The sequence below is a fragment of the Takifugu rubripes genome, chromosome 1 (genome assembly GCF_901000725.2).
Source record: "Takifugu rubripes chromosome 1, fTakRub1.2, whole genome shotgun sequence".
Classification (NCBI taxonomy): Eukaryota; Metazoa; Chordata; class Actinopteri; order Tetraodontiformes; family Tetraodontidae; genus Takifugu; species Takifugu rubripes.
The window spans coordinates 18,785,433-18,810,221 of NC_042285.1; the positions used below are offsets into that span (position 1 = coordinate 18,785,433).

At 43.6% G+C, this 24,789-nt stretch overlaps 1 protein-coding gene across 1 annotated transcript in view; it reads left to right on the forward strand.

The window, feature by feature from the left end:
* The window catches only part of hs6st3b (heparan sulfate 6-O-sulfotransferase 3b), a 37,911-nt gene extending 13,364 nt beyond the window's left edge, over positions 1-24,547 (forward strand). Inside the window, exon 2 of the mRNA XM_003961887.3 lies at positions 23,253-24,547. Coding sequence (XP_003961936.2) covers positions 23,253-24,021 — 769 coding nt within the window. The 3' untranslated portion in view covers positions 24,022-24,547. The remainder of the gene's footprint in view (positions 1-23,252) is intronic.
* Positions 24,548-24,789: the final 242 nt, after the last annotated feature.

Here is a 24,789-nt window from a genome sequence, read left to right on the forward strand (position 1 = left end):
CATTTCTCGCCACTAAAGCTGACAAGGTTCAAGCAACAGAATGGGAGGCAACAAGGTGAGCAGCACAGATAAAATGCAAAAGTTACTGCTTCCTTCGTTGCTGTTGTCCCTGTTGCCACGTGATCAGCTTGCCAGCACTCCCAGCACCATTTCTTTACTGTGCAAGTCTTCCTTCTCTGATAAAGTCAATGAAATTTTCAATTTTGCACTAAACGCGCTCTGCTCATCCGTCAGCTTCTGCCTTAATGGCTGATAACTTGAAAGGCCAAGCTTAAATGGTCTATTTATCTATTCAGATGTCATTTATTGTCAAATATTTGACGTGTCCCGGCAGATGGAGCGTGAATATATAACCGTGCCGTTTCATCGTTAATTGACGCAACGCTGGTGTGAGTGAGTTGTTGGATAGGATCCACAGCAGAGTGATTATTGACAGATGTTAGTGCAAGTGCAGCACAACGGAGCAGATATCAGAAATTTAAATAGCAGGTGTGGAGTATTCTCTTTTAATTTGCTTGCACGTTCATAAGAAACATCCAAACAGAACTGGTAAAAACCCGCGTAGCACCTACCACCCGCCGAATAATTTGTTTAGCTACATTAAGTGAATGCTCATCTCGGCGCAGTTACGTTCCAGTGTTGCGTTTAATGTTGCTGTTAATGGCTCGTGCTCGGCTTTCTGCCTGTACTTTGCATTTCTGGGATGGTCTTTGAAGTGAAGTGTATCCTTAATGGGAATGAAAGCGAGATGTGCCGTCAGTCATTCTTGCAATAGGCTCTGCTGGAACCGCCCGACATGGCGAGGAGGAATCGAGGTAATCGAGGAAGTCTAACGGTGGAGCCGACGACCACAAAGGAGCTCATGTTAGATTTGTTGATGATGGCGGTCAGAATCCAGCGAATCTGGGCCGTCTGCGGTGGAGCAGGAGGCGGGAGAGGAGCTGACGCGGGCTTCACTCCAACCAGGAACAGCTACAAGCAGGGGAATGTATGTCAGCGCCCTGACATGCTCCACACATCCAGCACACTAACAAGCATGGCAGGCAGAGGCCTAACAACAAAACAGGATCCATCCCTGGCATGACCGTGTCAGCTGCCTTCTCCAGCTTCATTGTTTTATTGTCTTATGTGACAGAGCGACATATCTGTCATTGACAGGCACGTTAAACATGAATTGGGGGAATTGGATCGCGAGATGATAGATTGAGGCATGACGTGCTGAATGCTGCTGGAGCCAACAAACCAACAGAACATCGCTGTGTCCATCTGTGGGTCCATCTGGTGTACCGGGGAGGGCCTTCTAACCAAGGATGTGAGAGACTCAAAATCAAGATTATGCACACAGCGTAACCTACAGGACAACACGCAAGGGCACACAAAAGAATCAAATACCATCTGGAAGTATAAGACACATAATCCCAGTGCAGATCGAGGAGATATGTCTGTGTCAAATAGTCTTATTTTCGGGGTTTTCGATTTGTATGTAAAGTTCTGGCATTTTCAGATGTGTTTTGACACGAATGTGCGTTTCCTGGTGCTTTCTCGGCTAAATGTCTGCAGAGCAACTGTATAAAATGTCATTATTGATTGAATGAATGAGAAGAAGCCTCACTATTTTTGAGGCATGACCTTTCTCATAGTGTTGCATGATGGGATCGACTATTGTAAGCATTATATCATGAAGCACACCATTTATTTTCCTCCTTTGCCATCGATCTTGTATCATTTCAAGGCAAAGCAACGGAATAAACCAGGATGAGGATTTTATCTGCGAGACATTACATGGATCAATAAGGAACAACGTACAATATAATATTTCACCTTTAACCATGTTTTTTATTATGTTTCTTGTGAAATTGAGGCATATTTGTGCACAGGTAAAGATATTTGTCTCGGTTGATGACAATGAAAAGAACAAATTAGAGGACTCTCTGGGAGACTCAGGGAAAGGTCATTTTAAAAGTCTCATATTTTTATTTAGTGCAGCTCAGACAGAGTTGAGCACAAGCTGGAGACCAAGTCATCTCTCAGCCAGGGCCAAACACAATTCAATTTCAGTCCAGTTAGAGCAATAAAAGGGCAGCGGAGGCTGTCAGACAATCCTGGACCAGTGAAAACGTGAGCTCTGGAGCAAATAAGGTCACATATTCTGAGTGTGAGGTTCACAACAACATAGAAAAATCAATTTTCCAGTGAGTAAGGGTAAGAATATTTATTTTTAATGCCGTGTGGTGATTATACAGGATTTTGGGAAGAAGGAACAGAGTTGTGACAGTAAATCAGATAAAAATGCAGAAGAGTGCGGTGCCTGTTTTATACAACATTGAGATAATTAGAGAGATAGCATCATCAGTATTAATAAGCTACATCATTACAAGAAGCATAAAACAGCATATGCCAGAGAATCATGTCGTTAACAACAGAAACAGGAATTAGCTAATGCTAATGCTAGCGACGACTGTGACATCCATATAAACTGAATATAACTATCAATCACAGTGCAACATAAATCTGCACCAGGTGTTTGTTCTTCCGCTGTTCACTGTAGCAGAAAAGGCTGATTATTATTTATACTCACCGACGCGCCCTGAAAACAAGTCTGGCTGTGCATTAGCCATTAGTAGCTTATCACACATGTGCAGGATTGCTGATGAGTTAAAATGGCAGTAGAGGAACACCCAGAGAGCGTTGTGTTGGTATTAGTGGTACCCAGTGCTGCAGATGAATGAACTAATTAGGTGAGAAGAAGACAACCACACAATAGTCCACAGCTGCCAGTTACACTCCATTTAACTGCAATTTATTCAGAAGGCAATAAAGCAGGATTCATACATGTTGGTTACGTGGAATAAAAAAAACAAACAGGCCTAGTTTCTTTTGCTTCATTACACTGTTTTCCCCTTACATAAATTACACAGTAGCTCCTGATTAAATATCTTCACGAAATATAGAAACATTTTAACAGCATATATTAGTCACCACGAGATGGTGCCTGGCCACCAGATGGGATTGTTTGGGGGCATCATTCAAGGCCGGGTGTTTAATGCCTCCCCTCTGATGGTAGCCGGGGCCTCACGTGGACATATATGTTGTGTGTCTTGCACTGATCGTACGAGGTTGAGTGCTTGAGGGAAATAAATGTGGAAAGCCTCAATAGTTTTTTTGAGGGGGAGATTTTGTCCGATAGCACTTTCAGTTCAATGTGAATCAATTTGGCAAGAATCAATTCAGCCTGAACAGAAAGGATAAATGCACCTTTTATCACAAGGACTTTATTTCCCATTAACTTTTTAGCTACTTGCAGCCTAACCTCGACTCCAATCATGTCACCCTTAAATCGTTATTTTGAGCGTCTTTTTGACGAGTCACGCGGCCCAGTTGTCCACCTTTTTTTTGTTGTTGGTGTCTCGCCGACGATGAACATGAACTCTCCTACCTTCCAGACAATTAACTACCCGCAGCCACAAGCAAATTGTTTTTGTACTCTGTGTTTTCCATCTTCATCTTATTGTTAATTTTCATTTTCTTCCCACTGTGTTTCACATTAGTCCTTTATTCATTCAGCTTCTCTTCACAAAAGAGCTCATTTGCATTGATGGGAAAGGGGAAAAAACACATATGATACACAAAAGCTACAGTTGAAAGTCATTTTAAAACCTGAATATACAATTTTAATTAAATTGTATATAAAGAATTCCGTGAATGACATCTCGGAACCTGTGTTATATTTTCTCATTCAACACCACAAATCACTCTTTAGAATATTACAATAATCCATACTGCATTTCATTCCACACTTTTTGTAAAACATACAGAAAAACATGGTATTTGTGCATTTTGCTGCAGGTTGCAGTTCCACCAACAACAGCTCATTTAAGGCCTCCCTCAACTAAATTAATGATCTCAGAGGGACTCAGGTACTTTTATAGGTGCAGTGTTTTTGAAAAATTATTGTCGTTGAGCCTGAGAAGAACAAAAATCTGCCTTTTTGTGGATGACATCAAATGCTTATTCAGAGGAAGTGAATAGGTTTAGATGTGCGAGAAGTGGAGGAAGTAATAGTCGCCAACACAAAAAGTTCAGTCAACCAAATATGAGCTGGACCATTCCAGTGTTGAGCCTCTAATGGATCTTGAAATCTTGATCCGCCGTATCAAATGCAGCAGTTATATTTAAAAGCACGAGGACAAAACAGACACCAGAATTAGGAGCTAAAAAGATGTTAGTAAAAAAGTGCTGATTTGGTGCTTTGCGGGGTTTTAAAACTAGATTGGAAAACCTCAAGATTATTAAGTCCCCCCAAAAAATCCATTAATTGAGTGTGAACTGCTGTTTAAAGGATGTTAGAAATAAAAGGCAGTTTAGAGATTGGCCTAAAATTAGCAAATACTGCAGGATCTAGACCAGGCTTTTAATCAGAGGCACCACTGCATGTTTAAGCACTAGTCTTTTGTCCTGGAACTGCAGCGATGAGAGAAAAAGTTCGGTTCTGAGGAGAAACTACCGAGTCAGAAATGACAAATACGGACGGATCTCTGGGTTCTGATGATCCGGGGCATTAATCTGCCTTTTGTTTGTGCGGGGTGTTTGTGTTTTTGCAGCGTGGCGCACTCCATTCTATCCCCATGTAGAGCCCCATTGAGCTCTGCAGTGGTGGAGGACCCCCCCCCCCCCCCCGCCCCACACACACACACACACACCACCCCCTCTAGTCCTGATTGCTTCCCTGCAGATCCAGATAGGTGTGTCATTATTTTAACCACCTCCAACAACAAGATCTTTGAGTGAAGTGACGAGCAGGTTAGTACATAAAAAAAATGACTATCAAGATGAAAATGGCAGCTCGTGTGCAACTGGAGTGTATAATGATCCCTTTGTACAGTTGGTGAATATATTTTATCTCATTCATATTCCTGGCACAGTCATCTCCCCAGGCCCAATAAGCACTGGGCTCCTCGGCAGTGACGGGCAGGGGAGGGGGGGTTGGGGGTGGGGGTGGGAGGGTTTCATGCTACTCATGTGTAGCGATGGGCATTTGATACGGCCTGTGCTGAAGAGAGTCACATAATCCAGTTTGTGGCCAAAAATGAAAAAAAAAAAGAATGAAAAAAATAAAAACTGTTAATTCAACTGCAGCCAAATAATTCCCACCCCCCTCCGAAATAACAGGCTTAAAAGCTAAAACCCTTCATAATTTTATCTGGAATCTTCCATACACTGACACCACAATGACATCAAAGCAGGACAGGAAATGCATGGCTAACAAATCAATAGACAGACGAGTCGCATTAAGGCTTAATTCGTGGCAAAGTGGAGCTTTAGGAAAGCTGTGTGGTTTAGTGCGGCCTGAGTGGGGTACAAAGAGACTCTGAATCACGGTTATCTGGCCCGCTGAGCCACTCATCCCAATGTGGTCTGAGGCTCGGAGATACCGTTTGTGTCGGCGCAAAGAAGTTTCACACTTCGGCTGAACCTCTGGGAAAATGCCTGCATGGCTGTGAATCAGAGATACTTAATAACACATCTAATAATTACTTTACCATTGTGAATGTGGTTATTTTAAAACGCAGGGCAACAGCTTTAAAATCCCCTCAAAACGAAGTTTTTAAGCACCCTTGCATTGTTTTTGACCTGTAGTACCCCACACACAGCCGCGTTGGTTGGTGGCGTGTGTGAACACCACAGAGTTGTTGATGTTCCCAAGGCCCACGTGCGAGATGGTTTCAAACCAGTGAGGGACAGGTGGTGGCTTTGGGAGTGGTGGCGGAACGACGGTGCGTATGCGCGACTTGAGATCAACCCGGGCAGCTTTGTGAGCGAACCCTCTGAAAGGATTTGCCGAAGAAAACACCACCATGCATTCACAGTCTAAATAATAAAGGCCAGGAAACAAGCATGAAAAACAAACAAAAGTGGATGAATGACACATCTCCTGTTGTTCTTTCCCCACTGTTGTTCTGCCTGCGGGTTATTTTTACCTATGCAACACTTTGTCGACAAAGGTGCCAAACAGGAGAACAGAGTCTGAATGTGGTAATTAGTAATGGGGGGCTGTAACCCTGCAGAGCTCAAGGACACCGCGCTGCTGGTGCGCTTCACTTTACAAATACTGTACTCCCTCTGCCCTTCCCAACATTTCCTGCTCGACATTTTTTATTCTTATCTGAATGTTGCACGAGTCCATATTTGTCTCCACGTAGGTCCTTCAGCACAATGGAAACAAGCGTTGCGTTATAGTATGTCGTATTGCCTCAGCCCCCCTGCGGTTGTTAACATATTCATGGCACATGCTGGACTGACTTGTGAGGCTGACAGCCAGCACAGATAGAAGCAGATGAATGTGGAGAAATTCATGCATCCTCATGAATTCAATGACATTGTTGTCTGGGGGAGAGATTGGTCACCGGTGAAGCGCATGCATCACTAAAGGACCCGCGTGACTTTGTCTCACTTTGCATCAGGTCCTCAGAGGGTTCCCGTAAAAGGAGTGAGCCTTTGGCTCTGCGGGCTCCGCGCAGGGCTGAGGAGAAGATGAGACATGAGGAGATGGATTAGCTGCGTCTCCAGCTACACCAGAGAGCTGCGTCGCGGCAGCTCCGAGCCCCGCCTGGCGGGAAGCTCACGCCCGCCCTGAGGCTGCAGAAGCACACGCAGCACAGGCGGTAATTGGCTGTCCAGATGTTGAGATGGAGCAAGTCAAACATGGTCACCAGTCGGAGCCATTATTCCAACCTCATTAGAACCGCCATTCTCTGGGGCTGCATAGTCAACGTTTCCAAAGTGTCAGAGTCTCCACACTGAGAAAAACCATCACATTAGCATAGAAATAGTGGGTGTATTCAAATGAAGTTCCTCATTTTTATCAGTAAATTGTGTTCATAAAAGGATCCTTTCCTTTGGCTAAAATCTCAACAAACGATTTTTGTGTTCAAAAGCATTTAATGTGCTCTCACAAGCTGACGTACAAATGGGATATGTCACTTTAGGCTAAGTGCGGTGCAGCACATCGGAACTTTCTCATACGTGTCTGATCATTAATAGTGACCTTAAATGATCCTGCAGGTAAATTTGGCATTAATGAGGCAATGTGACATCAACCACCAGAAAGGGAAGATGGAAAAACAGCTGCAGGTAGAAGAGTTTGAATGGCGTAAAGCGCGATAACATTAACCATGATTGGCTGATTGGTGCTTGAGCCCATCAGTGCTGTGGTATGGCTAATCGCCTTCAGAGTCCTCAGCAGATAATCTTCCACAACAGCAGATGGAAAGCAAGAAAATCTGCACCCTGAAGGAAAAGAAACAAAAAGCACATCTCCTTGTAAAGAATCCACTAATAGAATTCCTCCACAGAACTCAGGAGACAGAACATCTCATTCAGGCGTAAATAGAGAAATCAAATATGCGGTCCATCATTCAGCTTCCAGCTCTTCAGTGTCACTAAATAGAGGCTGGACGACCATTTCCCCGTGATGAATCTGAATAATTGAAACGGCTCATTTGTTTCAGTTTGACCTCCACTTACTGAAGTCAGTGGTGGGAAATGTGTGGAGACGGCTGCCTGCAGAGCTGCATGAGCAACAAGGACGGATGCAGAAATGGTCAATAGCCCTAAATTTAAAAAAAAAAAATTTTTTTTAAAAGTTCCCTGATTTTTTTCGTCTTTCAGCCTTTTTATTTTGGCCACAGAGTGAAAACAAACAGCGCTGCAGCAAATGCACTGTTGCGTAAGCTGCAACTTTCCAGTAGCAGCAGAGCAGGCTGAGAGGTCGGCTGGCTTCTGCCAGGCCACCGTGTCTTAGCCGTGTTCTCTGGCACCCCTGACCTCAGCTGACAGCTGTTAGAGCAGGAAAACAACATCGGGGTGCAGAGGTCATGACCCTGACTTTCTGTGGTTGTGACAGCAGAATGAAACTAGCACTAAGGTAACAGAATGTTGTTTACTTCAGCCTAGAAACAAATACCTGGATCCTGAAATTTTCCATCACCTGTGCTTCTATACCGGTACTCACCTCTACCCCCCCCCCCCCCCCCTCATGCACATGAACTGCTCTCTCCCAGGACCTCCTTAACTCCTTTTCACAAATTTCTTTCTGTATTGGTTGAAATATTACATTTATTTTAATAAAAACTCTTCCAGTAAAGGTAATTTTCTTTGATTTGTTATGATGGCGCTAGGTCTTTATCCGTCACGTAATTTGTCAGAATGATCATTTCATATCTGCATGTTTAAAACACAACAAATCTATTAGGCAGCCATTATGTCATCAATATTCATGAGACTCCAATGAATTTCTCTCATGTCTTCCGTTCTACCGCTTGTATGCAAATACACGAGGAGCTCTGGTGTGTTAATTATGTCATTTACATGAAAAGAATTCCAATCTGTCACTTCTGTATTTGGTGGTAATTGAATTTTCTGGCATTGTTGCCATTTTATAAGCAGATTCTTGATGATAATGAGTACAAATTGACTCTCTGACATATTGATTCCTGGGGCTTCATTTCATGCTGAGCCTTGGAAATGTTTCAGCCCGAGGAACAGAGAAGGGAGAGATTAAAGCTCCGAGAGGACATTTCTAATCAATGGAAAAGCAACCGATTGTTCTTCGTGGGAATATACACAATCCCCTGTCAGTCAACTGGACAGTCAGCCAGCCGTGCGCACGCTTGTTTTGTTGTCCATTCTGACCATGTTTGGGGAGGTGGAAGAAGAAAGCAGGTACATTATTCTGTGGTAAAGTGTCACAGTTTAAAGTGGCAAATTTACTTCAGAGCTGTTTTTACAGTCTGAGTCTGCCTCTATAAATGGAAGCAATGTCACTACAGGGGACAAAGATTCATTAAAGATGCAGATATGTCTGCAGGAAAAACTGCATTTATCATGAACAAACCGACTCCAACGCTAATGGAATGACTGTAGTCTTTAATAACACTTTGTTCTTGGTATTTTTTAGTTTAGCTCAGTTGTCTTTCTCCCTCTGTGGACTTACACGCGTGACTGAGCTATCTCACCAGAACAAAGCTGAAAGACGTTGGAGTTGACTTTCACTGGAATTGGTTAAAAAGGTCAAATTGCTCGATGCCAATTTTTGCTGTTTCGCTACAACCCCAAACCCTGTATTGGGCTTGTAATGTGTGACTAGAAGGGGCTCTTGTCCATATATCCTCTGTTTTCTGTATTTGATCACACCTGTGCAGAAATTACTTAATAATGGAAAGGTTAATAGCCAAATAGTTCACAGGTGATTAGCCTGTTCACTCTGCTGAGTTTTTTTCTCCAAAACAATCAGTAAAAGTGGTAAAAATCAACCAAATTGTTCACTGAAGACAGAGGATTCTCTTCAGTTCTGCTCATAACATTAATGATAATCATATCAAATGTTTTGTTTTTAATGTGCTTGTTTCATAAAGTAACAACAGCACAAAAAAGACAATTACCGGTAATCTGATTCGTGCCTCTCCTCCACCAGGGCGGTGGTAGCTCAGTCTGTCAGGGGCTGGGTGGAGAAGCAGAGGGTTCTCAGCTCGAGCCCCAGTGCAGACAAAACATGGAAGGTGTTCTGGTAGTAGGAGGAGAACACCTTCAGAGCACTGCCGAGGTACCCTTGAGCAAGGTACCCCCAAATGCCCTGTGTTGAACTGGTGACTCATCCAGGGGTGGACCCTGCCTTTGCTCATTGTGTACCCTCCCCAGGACCGATGAAGTGTTTAAGAAGATGAAGACCCCCCCCCCACACACACACACACACACACACACACACACACAGAGCAAAGCTGCCAACCATCTTTTCACTTTTATGATCTAATTTTTAATCTCAGCCCCTGACTCAGATAATGTGTGTATTTGGTCAACCTGCTGACCCGGCAGCCTGGAGATGAGTTTTGTGTCTGCAGATATCTGCCCCTACGCAGTGAAGGTGGGGATGTTCATCTTTCTTTGCCAGAGAGAACTCAGAGGGCAGCAAGGAACAAAAGCCATAATGAGTTTCTGGTTTTTGTTCCAACTTTGAAATATTGTGCTGTGCATAGAACGCTGTTTTAATTAGTTTATTCTGAACTTCTACACTTTTAATCAGCAGACTAAAGTGAAAAGTTCATAGATCCGGCAGAGGAGTAAAAAGGTCTTTGTAAATTAAAAGTAAAGATGAAAAGCTCATAAAACTCATAATTCCAGTTTTAAATATCAGGTTTTTGAATTCACTGTCTTTAACTGATCGTTGCTAATGACAACACCTTAGACACTGATGTCAAATAAGCTGTCTTGAATATTAAAGTGGTGTCAATTCCTGTCTGAAGCTAGAAAAAGTGGCTACTTTCGTCGACATGAGATCTCAGCAAACAAGTCCTATATTTTACCTGTGGAGTTATGAGTTCATTTTACATGATAAATTCATTAGCTTTAAGATATCACCATCTCCAGAGCGCCAGTGTTTGATCAACTCAAGAACAAAGGTTGTGACTTGGCAAGTTGTTACCCTTAAATTTGCTTTGCTGCATTGAGCATCATTTAGCATTCATTAGCTGATGGTACCTAGTTTGCAGTCAACTGCCTTTAGTTTTGGTGATAGCTACAATTACCTGTTCACTGCACTTTTTACAATTTATCTGCAGTTAGATTGATCTAAATTAGCTAGAATGAACAATTACCTTCTCTAAATGGAATTGGTTTCCCCTAAACAATTACAGTTAGGCAATGATTAACTGTGTGTGTGTGTGTGTGTGTGTGTGTGTGTGCGCGTGTGTGTGTGTGTGTGTGTGTGTGTGTGTATACACGCTGTAATGAACTGTAAAGGTAGGATTTATATATGTGCTGATATGAAGGATCTACCTTAGCACAGGAAAAGGAAGCTGCTGTAAATGTGCCATATATGTTCAGAACACATATTATATAAATATATGGAACAGACTCATTTATTGTGGATCTCTTGTGAAACCAGCTGGTTGCTGTGTCAGCACTGTTAGTGTGAAAGATCTATGTGTCATGGCACATTTGCTGGATGTAAAGTAAGGCTTGTACCCCCCCGATCAGCCCACAGCCTACATTTTACTGCTAATTCCCCCTCATTACTATTTCATGTCTGATGTCAGAGAGAGCCCTGTCTTTGATTCGATGCCTGCTTTATAGAACAAATGTTTTTTACAGGGGTGTCTTTGATCTCAGCACGTAGCTTCAATAAAGATGGCTGAAGGAATGGAACCTGCTTTGATCACAACCGTTGTTGCTTTGATGTGGAAGCAGTGATTCCAATACCAATAACTCTGAGTGTGCAACTATCACGTTATCAGGCAGTCTTATTTTTTTTTTAAACTGAAAAAGTCCCCTATTAGCTACTGTTAGCTTTCTTTACAAACTTGTTATCATATAGTAATGATGCAAAAATGGAAATGAGGGGATAAAACACAGTGAATAGTTTAGTTGTTAGTGAGAAACCCCAACAAAGATCAATTAATCAAGAAGAATTTCCAGCATACTCCGAAATATGTGAAAATGGTTTTTTTTTTGCTTTATTGACGTAATGAATTCACTGTGTCATCTCTACACATATTTATCTGTCTGAACAGCTCCAGCTCTGCCCCCTCCCCTCACACGCCCTGAATGCTCAATTTATCTTCTTATTATCTATTTCCTATTTCTCTTTCTCTTTCTCTCCCCAGCATCCATTTATCTTCCGCATTAGAGCGCTCTCTCTCCCTCTTTCTGTCTAAATCCATATTCTCAGCAGTGTGGGGATTAGAGCCAGATTGAAAACATTTCCAGTGCTGCTGGCTTGATTCTTCATGCCAAGCAGAGGCTGAAACCAGTTGCAGAAATGTAGATCATCAACCTGATCTGCAGGGCCTCTCCTCCCTCCCTCTCCCCCAGCTGGCCCGCTTGGAGAGATCAAATTTCGGAAACATTAATAACGCCGAACGGTGGTGGTTGTCAAAAACCAGCATCCATGCCGGTGTAACGCGGGGAGGAGCGGGGGAAGAGCCAGGAAAATCCTGCAGCTCTTCAGTGGCAGGAAATATATCCACATCGTTTGCCGTCCAATTTGCTCAACGCGGCTGACAACTGCATTAGCCGAGGTCCGTCCGTTTCAAACGGGCATTAAAAGAAATTAAAACTTTTATGCGCGATGATTACAGCTATTTCAGATGGAGAGAACTGTTTAAAAGTGCAATGATGACTGAAACAGCTGTTTTATTGCCCATAGACACGCGTGTAAATTATGAGCTGAGCGAATTTTTAGTGGTCGTTCTGCAAACCTGTTTTTTTTTTACACCTCCGGAAGTCTCAGACTCTGTTGTTCATTATTAAATGCATCAATTACAACTCACCCAGGGTGGGAGTGTGAAACCCTCATGGTGGAATCATCCATAGATTTCCTTGTTGGCTCTTAAAAATGATTAACTGTGATAATGTCCATATTATTTATTAGTAATTTCCTGTTCTTGTGTTAAAATCTAGATAACAAATCTGGATGCAACTGTCATGGACCCTGTATTTGAGCTAATCTGATGGTATTTAAAGCACATTAAGGCCTCTGGACTCACTATATTTAAACAAAAACTCGATGAAATCTGTTGTGTTGGTTTGGGGGGGTTTGGTGCTGTCTTCAGCCTCCCCTCAGCCCTGCAGGACAGGTTAGCATCTTGTTTACTTTGAATGGCCCTCAGACTTTCTCTGTTGGTTTATTCTTGCTGATCTCATCAGCCAGTTTCCCAGCAGCAGCCACAGCACTCTGTCTGCCTCCTAAATTTGGCAATAAATTTAATTTAAATTTCTTTATATTCTCCAGCGCTGTGATGCTAAAAACAGATTGCTGCTTTATTGGAATTTGGAGTCTCGCCAATAGCGAATAAATTAAAAAAGCTGCGTTTTGTCTTTGTATTTCTTTGTACATACGTGTTTTATTAACAATAAAAAGTCATTCCACAGATCAATAGGGTACAGATCCAAATAATTCCCAGTTCAGGATTTAATTATGTAGATTTAGTGAAGACCTGCATGTCATCCATCCATCCATCCATCCATCCATCCATCCATCCATCCATCCATCCATCCATCCATCCACCATCCATCCATCCATCCATCCATCTATCCATCCATCCATCCATCCATCATCCATCCATCCATCCATCCATCCATCCATCCATCCATCCATCCATCCAACTGCAATAAAACCTGGTAAAAAGCAAATACATTTCCTAACAATGTCATCAACATTTTACCAGGTGCCGCCTCATTTCACATTAGAGGTTTGCAACCTAAAGTCGGGGATTTTCTCCCAATTGTAGATGACCAGAGCAGAAACTATTATGCTTTCTTCGTTGGTCACTAGGTAACGGTCTTGTGATGACGGGGTATGAGGCTTGGCAACACTCGGGGTGATGGTGACGGCGGTCTTCATAATCACAGTAATTCCACAAAGAAAAATATCTATGAGTTGCACAACTGCTGAGAGATGAAATACAAAAGCATGAAAGCATGGAGCTTTGTGAGATGAAGCAGCCAGATCTTCCTGGTTCCAGCTCTCTGTCATGTGCTGCGTCTCCGCCGCCTGCGTGCGCCCTCGCATCTCTTCTCCAGCTGTATCATTAATTCAAGGACCATGCTGGTGCACGCCTCGTCTCCTCCTCCACCGTCTCCTGGAACAATTTTTGGAAGTGAGAGATGATAAGAGGGGTCTTTTATTCGACAGCTTGATTTTCCCTGCTTTATAATTGAAACTGCACCGACATATTACAACGCCTGATTGGCCTGAAATTACAGAACAGTAGGGAGACACATTTCCTGTCTTAGATCTACATTTATCTGAGCATATTTCCTCCAATTTTGTATTAATTTCCTCTGTAGACCAACTCGCTGAAGCCATGGATGGAAGTGGAAATGCTCCTGTCCATTTTAGCAGCATTTCACACTGGAGACGTCCTGTACTTTGCCATTGGTGTGTCACTGTGTACATTACTGTGTTGACACTGCCTATCTGCCGCTCACATCTTTGTTCTCTGCCAGCTGATGAGCAGAGGAGGTCAAACAGGTGCTCCCCGAGGAGCTGAAATGAGAAGACAGATCTCATTAAAGATACACAGCAATTCAGATCAGCGCCAGATGGTGCAACAACTGCATTCTTAGCTGATTTCTCTAGAGGTGTGTTCAATCTTCGCCCAGTGTACAGCTAGGAATTTAGGTCCTATCTTCCCCAAAAGGTTTTTCACCTGGGCTCAATGCAGCAAGGTCACTCTTTGTGTTACATTATTGGATAAGGGCTGAGCATCACCTGAAAAATGCCAGGTGCTTCACGACTCTTTGGTCCACCATCGGCAATTTTCGGGCATGTTTATTCCTCGTAAAAAGGCAGTCTAGAAAAGAGCGTGCACGGCATGTGCACACCGTGTCAAGTGCACACAATGCTAGCTTCCTGACAAGTAAATGAAAGGTCCCAGCGTTCCCCTTGTTTCTTCCCAGGTGACACCAGCTGTCCCCATTCCGTCACCATCAAAAGCCCAACAAGATGCGGAGAACATCAAAAAAGGTCCATTATGGGCTGCGAGGGGGAGCGCAGACACATTAAGGAATGGTATTGGTTACAAATAATACATGTCTCCTGTCTCATCTCGACTGAGAGAAACAGAACAGCACAGAGAGGCACACACATGCGCTGCCGAGATCTCGCGTGGTGACTCACACATGTTCATGCTAGAAACTGCCCCATTTTCCCTCTAAATATGCAGCCCCGACACCTGTGTGATCCACATATCACACAATCTTTATTTCCACCACAGCGTTGGCAGAAGGTCTAAAGACCAACAGCCAGTCAGAGTTTCTTACAAATTCAGTTCCACAAACTTTAATGGATTGACCTCATTAACCTTTTTAAAAGCTTACTGGTTCATTGTATCACAAAGATTGGCCATAGACAACTCGCTATATTATATCATCCAGTGTAAAACAACTCTGGAAAACATCACTGTAAATTCCACTGACTCTTTCAGAAAACATAAATAGTCTGCGTTGTATTTCAAGTGAAAAGAACGGCAAGAATTGTAGCTGCTACATTCATTTTTAACAGCAACATATGTTTTGCAGTGAGCTAATCAGATAAGAAACATGCTGGGTTGGTGTTAATTAAGATCACAGTTACTGGTGCTCGAATTCTCATTGCAGCTGTGCTGGTACAGTAACTGTAAGTGATTTGATCGTTATGCATGCTAATGAAGGATGTGCAGTGTTTGGATTAAAGTGAAAAGAGCCTAACTGATGCAAGGAGACGCGTAGCTCAGGGAAACGTCAGCGCGTGTGGTGTGAGAGCACCTCGGAGCTTCTGCAGCTGGAGGACACCACTTTATTCTGTCCTGGTGAAAGTGAACACTGACCCAGCGCTGCTCTACACGTGAAGACCCAAAGATGGAACCTCAAAACTCCAAAGGCGCCCTCTTTTCCTTTGAGGGATGCCATTAAGTTGTGAGGCGTTCATGTCTTTTTAATGAGAGAGCTAAATTGCCTTCTTACGCAGTGATTTCAGTGCAAATGAAAACCTTGTGGACTGTGAATGTCAAGCAGACGACTAAATGTTCCTCAGCACGCTGTGTGCCAGGAGCCGGAATATTAGAATTCACACTGACAGCCTTGTGACGAGGCCCAGTGCTAGTCTGTGCTGGACTGATTGAAAATGTAATGAATCAAAAGCACAATTTGGCTCTTTCACAATGCTGTCATTACAGGAAAATGTAAAGGTTAAATCAGAGGTGCCGCATACTAGAAATATCAATCACCACAGTCAGTGTACATATAGTTTAATAGCTGGCTGTTTCATGTGGATCTTAATATTCACATTTTTAAACTGTATAGCCACAGAATTTTACATATAGTTAATTTATTATGACCTTTTAAAAAAATCCTAAAAGTGTTTTAAATATGACTATAAATTCAAGTGGAGCCGTTAACATTTAAAGCAGAAGTCTGCAGCTTCATTTAAAAGAGCTTTGTAAACTGTCCTCTAATGGGTTTTCCTCTGCCTTCTGACATTTATCTCAGAATGGATTTGCAGGAGTGGTTTTCATAACGTTGACTTCATAATGTTGAAAGTTGTTAAAGATAAAAGGAAAATATAATGTTATATTATAGGGACGTATATCGACTGATAGAGACAGTTTGTCAGTGCCTCCACCTTCTCCAACTTTAGCGAATTTGATAATGAACAGCTCAGAACACCACTGGCCTGTCGCCCTGTCTTCTAGAGACTCGGTCTTGGCTTCTTGTCGATCTATTTGTGATTCTCTTCCTTTGCTCCATATTTAAAATTGAAGCTTGTAAGAATGAAATAAACAAGTTTGTATGCTTAATCCTTAAGTAATACAAGTTCCTGCAGTGGAAGAGAGGCTCATGTCTCACCTGTTCATCACAACAAGACAGAAAAGATGCGGTCTGGTTTTGAGGTAATTCCTGGTTTTCCCAAGGATTCCACAAAGTGACTGGAGCTATCAAGACAACCATTAAAAAAGGGAATTCAGTGCTTTGTATCACGAATACAAAGACAGAGGGTTTAAAACAATGTGTGTTGGACTGATAATGTTCAAGAACTGCAAGATTTATTTGATGTATTGTAGGAATTTAGCGGGCTTATCTTTAAGATTGGTTTGCCTCAGATATGGTGACGGTCATATTTCACCAGTTAAACCCAGTTTTTGACTGAATGGACAAACGGACTGGTTCTGTGTCAGGCGTCAGGATAAACGCCGACAGCTCCGTTCCATCAAGTGTCTCGGAAACAGTGACAATAGAGCAGCTCTGGTTGCACGGACATTGCTGCGCCGCACTGAAGGAAGCTCACAGGTGAATTAATGACTGCTGCATTCCAGACGGACAACTCCTGGCTGTTGTGGGAGAGATCACTCGTTTCTTAGAACGAGCCATTGCCGCTGTTTCATGTCCACTTTAACTCATTAGCTCTTTCTGAGCCAGTGAAGACACGGCATCATTAAGAGAGTTCACCTGAAAATCAAAGATTCAAGCATACAAACACAGGCCTGGCTACAGATTACTGCTGTTAGCTGTGGTAACAAAATATTGAAATATTGAAGAAATTCTGAGGAATTAATTATTTTTAATAGAGGAAGCATTAACAGGTGCTCTGGAACATTATTAATAATATTCTTTTGTGCTTTGTATCTATTGTATTTGTCTACTTCCTGGCACAGACAGCACTGAATCTGATATTCTTTCATGCTCTGGAGTCACAATCCAGTCATTCTTCACCATCAAATCTAATTTAACAGTCTAGCCATTCTAATTAAAGTTTCTAGGCTCTCAGTGTAGATGCAGACATACAGCTAGTCAGACTGTTAATGGAAATTGTCACAGTTTTCCAGTTATAAAAACATGTCTTCATAAAAGTATCTTAAATTGAATTCAATTTTGATTTATATCGTGTCTGTTACAATTGAGATTGTCTGGAGCTCTCCGGAAAACCTTGAGCAGGGCCTCGTAGGCTCACCTAGACAATAATGTTTGCAATAAAAATGACAGCAATCAAAAGTTCATTGTTCTTGAGTTGTGGTAATTTAAGCACCATGCTCACAGTGTAAAGAACAACATTACATTTTGTGACTCAAAGGAGACAGCATGCTCACAAGCTGAGGTAAAATTATTTTCTTCACTGGCATCTTTAAGCGATTTTATGTCTATGTTGATGAGAGTTAGTGCCCATTCTTACCCCGCTGTAATAAACGACAGCTAAAATTGCACCATTAAATGAATAGGCAATCAAAAGCAGATTGATAGTCAACTCTCGGCACAGCGTGGAGTCGCAGGAACACAGAGGGATATGAACTCAGCAGCAGGAGTAGTCTGACGAACGTCAGGAAAGTGTCGTGGCTCCACAAAGGCTGTTTGACACGACCGCTGTGGTGAACACCCAGGAGAGGCCGCTATTCAGACTGGCTGGAGTCACAACTGGAGAGGCAGAGCCGGAGATCAAGCTTTGGTGCTTTTAGCTAAATCTGTTTAAGGACACACAAGTGATTAGTGATCACAGCAGCCAAGAAGCACTACAGGGAGAGGCTGGATGGCTTCTACACCACTGCGGACCCCGGGCGGATGTGGCAAGGTCTGCAGCACATCACAGACTACAGGACCACCATCAGCCCCAACAACAGCCTACCGGACAACCTCAATACCTTTTACACCTTCTTCAAGACCTCACCGGGACACTTCCTCCCTCCCCCTCACCAACCATATCATCAGACCAATTACACAAGGCCCTGAGGAAGATCAACCCCCACAAGGCAGCTGGACCAGACAATATCCCTGGGTGGGCCCTCAGAGCATGTGCCAACAAGCTGGCTGATGTTCTCACCTCCATCTTCAACCCTTCCCTTAGCCTGAGTATTGTTCCACCCTGCTTCAGGAGCCCAACCATCGTCCCCCTCCCCAAGAAGAGTCTACCCACCTGCACGAATGACTAGAGGCCAGTAGCACCCACTCCAATCATTATGAAGTGTTTCTAGAGAGTGGTGCTGACCCACATTCAGAGCAGCATACCAGACACCCTGGACCCCCTGCAGTATGCCTACCGGCCCAACAGGTCCACCTCAGATGCCGTTGCTGCTGCCCTACACTATTCCTATGGTCATCCCTCACAAACTCACCCACAAACTGTCCACACTTGCTCTGCATCACACCCTCTGTGACTGGTTCCTGGACTTTCTGACTGGCAGGCCCCAGTCTGTCAGGATCGGAAACTGGACTTCAGCCAGCATCATTACAAACATTGGCACCCCTCAGGGATTTGTCCTCAGCCCCATCCTCTTCTCCCTGTTCACCCACGACTGTGTCACCTCCCACAAGGACAACATCATCCAAGAGTTCGAGGACGACAGCGCGGTGATAGGACACATCACTGACAGGGCGAGGCGGTCAATAGAAGGAAGGTGGCCAGTCTGGTGTCATGGTGTGAGGACAACAACCTCACCCTCAGCACAGACAAGACTAAGGGGATGATAGTGGACATGAAGTGGAGAGGGTGAGTAGCTTCACCTGGGCGTCCACATCAGAGCGGACCTTAACTGGACATGTAAGACCACACAGCTAGTCAAGAGGGCTCAACAGCGGCTGTATTTCATGAGGAGGTTGAGGAAGTTTGGCATGTCGCAGGAAATCCTCAGTTATTTGGTGAGGACTGCCGAGAGGATCACCAGGACTCCGCTGCCCTCCCTGCAGAGCATCCACCACCGCAGAGTCCGCAGTAGAGCTGCCTCCATCTTGAAGGACCCCACCCACACTTCACACTTCTGCCCTCAGGCCGGAGGTACACAAGTGTGAATGCAGGACTTCCAGGCTGAAGAAGTCCTGCACAACTGCCAGCAGACTCCTGAACAGTTGACAGGACTTACAACCACGCACTACCTCACACAATAGATTTGCACACATCCCTCTGAACATTTGCACATATCCGCGCTGCATTTGCACGTTACTATTATTTGTATGTAACCAAAGTACTTCTTGACTATTTCTTTTTGCACTATTTCTTTTTTAATTGTTTTTTTTTTGTACTATTTTCATATTACGTTTTTTTTTTTTTAAAAGTTTGTTCTGGCATTTCTTGTGGGAAGCAATGTAAGAATTCTGCTGTACAAGGAACTTTTTTCTTCTATACATACGACAATAAACTTAAATCTGGATCTGAATTAGTTTTGGCTCCAATATTGATGACAAGAACAGACAAAACAACTAAATGTGTTTTCAGTCCTATCCGCCAAAGATCTGGCTGATCTGCACCTCTTTGCTTTTGCATTTATTCAAAACCTTTTGAAGACAAAGTGCCATTACACGTTTTTTTTCCTTTAAGAATGTTTTACATATGAGTTAGAAGGCTGGAGAATGACGGCCCGAGTGCAAAAAGAGGAAGTGAGGCGTAGAAACAAAGTCTGGCGTGGAAAAATCTTTAATCCAATAAGAAGCAGGTGGTCATACGTGAAATAGTTAACAGATTCAGGCAACCAAGCAGATAAGGGGCCAGCAAAGATCCAAAATCACATCAGACAAACAAGACGTACCTCAAGCAGTGATACAAAGACAGGGAATACATGATGGGGTAGAAGGTAAAAACCATAATCAACTAATGTGGGGAAAAAAGAAAGAAAGAGCAGAAAAGCTGACTACAACAACAGGGAAGACAAACTTTCAAAATAAAACAGGAAACTCAAGAAAACTTACAATACAGATTCTGGCATTGGGGGCACTTTATTTAACACGGAGCCAAAAAATCTAACTCTTTGAAAACGCTTTGAAATTCTTTGGCGGAAGCAAAAAGCTTCCATCTATCCAACAACTCTGATTCTTGTCCGTACAGTTCTATGGTAGAATACAGGGATACTGATGGCATCTCCAGGGTTCTGGTTACAGGAAACATTCAATAAATAAGAGAGCCGAGAGCCTCTCACGGTCCCTGGATGAACAAACAAGACACGCCTTTTGAAAAAGTACAGGTATTAACAATTCAATTACTGGAACTTATCAATTATGAAGCGTTCACAACCTTTGCACTTTTTTAAATCATAGGAGAGTGTTATATAAGTGTGATGTTGCCATGATCAACACAGCCGTCCCCAGAGGAGGACGGCATTAAGATGTTTTTAAAAAGGTTGCAGAGGAGTAATGGAGGGAGATCAAAGCGGTTACATCGTGAGAATACATCAAAGAAGCCAGCAGAGTGTAAACACACAACACACACAAACACACACACGCTGTCCTGCTCAACATTAGTCGGTTCCAGTGTTAAACCGGGACATATGTTGTCTTTTCTCATTTACTGCTGGCTGCGCCAGCCTTTTTTGTGTCTGTTTATATGTTGTGTAATTATTTTTACTCCTACCACAACAATACGCAGAAACTCCCTCACGTTAAAATCTGCGTGAGGGCCTTGATCTGTAGGCGCCACCCTGTGCTCGAGCTGAAATTTCAACCCTGTAATCCCACTGAAGCGGTGAGCTGAAATGGCGTCACTGATGATAATTACAGGGAGTTAAATGTAATTTGTCACATTGGCCTTTTGGCTCAGAATGAACCTCTTCTTTTGTGATTTTTGTTTTTGTTTTTTTCTCTGTTTCCCCCATTTTATGCCTCAAATCATGATTTCCTTTCAAAATTTTGATTGTTTTATTTGACCAAATCAAGGAAAATAACTGATGCCTCTTCAATATGCCAGGTGAACTCTGAATCAGTCACAGTCACAAATGTTTCCCGTCTAAAACAGTTTTTGGGGCGACAGAAAAGTAAAGAAACTTTGCAACAAGAGAATTTTGGCACGATTTTCTCAAACAGAATAATCAGAATGGAGAAAATAAAGTTTAGCACACTGTAAATTATTAATTCTCATCTACTTAAATGGGACTTCGAAATGATATTACTCCGCTTTGCACGTCTCGTCGTCATTGTTTCCATTTTATCCAAGACTTTGAATCCCTCTTTTATCTTTGCTTAATGGATCTCCTTTCACTGGCGCTGTGGCGAAGCAGGGGTGCTGCAGCTTTAGTTCTCTCTGCTGGAATGAGATGCAATAGGCCTTCCGTCCATTATTGATTCAGGATTAAAACAGGCACTTGACTCCAGCCAAGGGCGTAATCACCTGGGTCTTATCGTTCCACTGACAAATGGAATAAAGAAAAAATTCCCTGATATTGTAAATATATTACTATATAATTACGGTTTTTATCTATCAAGAATTTTGTCACTAGGCATTTCAAGAACCAGTGAGGTGATGAGGTCTTGTCTGTTCCCTTGGTAAAAGTGTTCCCTCTGCTTTTGAATCAAAAATAACCACAGAGGTGGTCCTGATGATAACGGAGGTCAGCGACGAGACAAGCCTGTTGGTTTGAGCCCCGCCCTGCTCACCAAACCTCTCATCTCATTCTGGAAAAAACCTCTGCAGACTTGATGATCCTGATGCATCCGGACACTGATGGTACATGCAGCTGACCTTTCGGGCCGTTGAGTGCACTCAAACAACACTCACTGCGTGTGTTTACATCCCTGAGACAATTTAATGAGGATGTATCCTCTGTCAGACGACTCTGGGGGGCGAGCGGCTGCATGCAGCTGCTGCCACCAGGGCTTTAATCACAGCCCTCTGTCTGCCTGACACACGCAGGGCACCGCTGCCAGCGCTGGCCTTCTAATGGCACTCCTGCAGCACGTATGCAGCACGTATGCAGCACTCCTGCAGCACGCATGCAGCACGTATGCAGCACACCTGCAGCACACCTGCAGCACACCTGCAGCACGCATGTGTTTTGTTCTGCCCGAGATTGAAACTTCAAAGACTTTGTTGCACAACTGTAGCCTGGAAAAAGCCGCTCTAAGGTTGTATGTCCACAAACTACCAGAGTCCATGCTGGTGCTCAAGCTGGAGCGTTGATTGAGCTTAGAGCAGCTTCAGAATGAACTCCCAGTCCACTTTAACTGCTCAGGCTGCTCTCTGAAGGGACGGTCCCGTATAAAATATTGACGTGGCACTCACACCACATCACCTCAGGAGCTTTACCTGACCGCCTGTCAGCCAGAGTGCACTTTGACATGTGCCCTTTGTGAAACTAAGAAAATAAAGTTTTGTTTATTGAATGTTCTTGAATGTTCTTTGGTCGACACTTCTGCGTTCACCTCTTCTGGTCTGCTCCCTCTTTTTTTCTGAGGACATGCTCGGGCTCTGCATTAATGAGTTTCCATTTACGTCTTGAATTGAAGTTATTCTCCACATATGCAGGTGTTGGAATCCTGCACTACAGAATCATCTGGAAGCAGAAAATCATTACTGATGCAGGGTTCTGCTGTTCAAAGGCTATAGTACTTTGGCAAGCAGTATCGCCATGGTAGCGAGCGCATTTTTTAAAATAAATTTATTGCGAACATAAAGAATTAGACAGGCGCGGATTAAGGTCGCTGGTGGAATGGTGGATTTTTTTTTTTTTACCTCATTTTGCTTTTATTCTCCCCCCCTGAAAATATCACATGCTCCTAAAAATTAAGGACTCATTGATTTTTATTTTGATTATACCTGATTTGTGTGTTCTACTTCCCCCTTTCTGACTCTGATCATTAGGAAGTGGTTAAATATTGGATCAGATATTTGGCTGGAAAGGTTCAACCTTGAGGCTGAAGTGACCATCTGTTGGTACGATGCACGACAGCCCCCTGCGATAATGCCGACGATGCTGACGCTGATGATGATGATGCTCGCAGCTCTCTGACTGTGTTTGTTTTGGCTGCAGGAACTTCTACTACATCACCATGCTGCGTGACCCCGTCTCCCGCTACTTGAGTGAGTGGAAGCACGTGCAGCGTGGAGCCACGTGGAAAACCGCCCTCCACATGTGTGACGGACGCTCCCCCACCCAGGACGAGCTGCCCAACTGCTACAGCGGTGATGACTGGTCCGGCGTCACCCTGACGGACTTCATGAACTGCCCGTCTAACCTGGCCAACAACCGGCAGGTGCGCATGCTGGCCGACCTGAGCCTGGTGGGCTGCTACAACCTGTCATCCACCAACGAAAGCCAGCGGAATCACATCCTTCTCAGCAGCGCCATGAGCAACCTGAAGAACATGGCCTTCTTCGGCTTGACTGAGTTCCAGCGCAAGACGCAGTACTTGTTTGAGCGGACGTTCAGCCTCAGGTTCATCTCCGCCTTCACGCAGATCAACAGCACGCGGGCCTCCAACGTGGATCTGAGCGAACCTGTGCGCCAGCGCATCGAGGAGCTCAACTTCCTTGACGTGCAGCTGTACGAGTACGCCAAGGACCTGTTCCTCCAGCGTTTCCAGTTCACCCGGCAGAGGGAGCATCAGGAGGTGCGCTTAAAGAGGCGAGAGGAGAGGCGCTGGCTGAGGGAGCAGAAAGAGCAAAGCCCACCATGGCCGCTTAAACGCAGAGGGGGAGGGAGCTGGGGAGGGAGACGGGGGGGCGGCTCAGAGAAAGGGGCCGGTGGTGACTTCTCCGCCACCACAGAGGACTACACAAGCCAAGTGGCTCGGTGGTGAGGCTTTGGTCTGCAGAGAGAGATTACTTTTACCTTTGACTATCTCTCTAACACATCTGCTGTCTCACCATTAATCTGTCTCCTGCATCTGTTTGTTTTTTCCCTCCGCTTCAGTGTGATCCAAGCTCTCTGCTGTTTCTTCATGAAAACTGCCAAGTCTGTGAGTCCCACAGCAGCTCTGCCTTGGAGTTCCCTTTGGTGTCTTAAATCTCTAAATGCTGTCTGTATATTTTTATCATTTATGGTTTTGCCTTGTTTCTCTATTGTGATGAATACGACAGCAAACTGAGGGGTAGGGGTGGTGGGGGGACACACACAAAAAATGATCAAAGCTGTAAAAGATTGTGCTGCGTTGAAATGTCAGATCCACTGTAGAACTGATGAATGCCGTTGTTACTGTTGCATTCGGCAGGAAACAGGAAAACTAAGGTTCTTACTTATGGTTGCATGTCTACATTATGTCCACATTATATTGAGAAAAATATACAAGTGCTGTAAGCCATGCTTAATAAAACAAATGCAAATGATGTGTTGTATTTCTGATTTGAAGACAATGAACCCCTCTTAAAAAAAGATCTTTTATTTATTAATCTTATTATAAATGTGTGCTACAGGTAACCCTCTCTTTAGTATCTTTTTTAAAAAGGAGGTTTTTATTAGACCCCAGAAAGGTGTAAATACCGTTTCTAAACATGTGAGTACATTAACATTGAAGTTAGCACCATGCTTTCAAGAGCTACCTCGCCTCTTTCTAGATTTTGGGGATTTG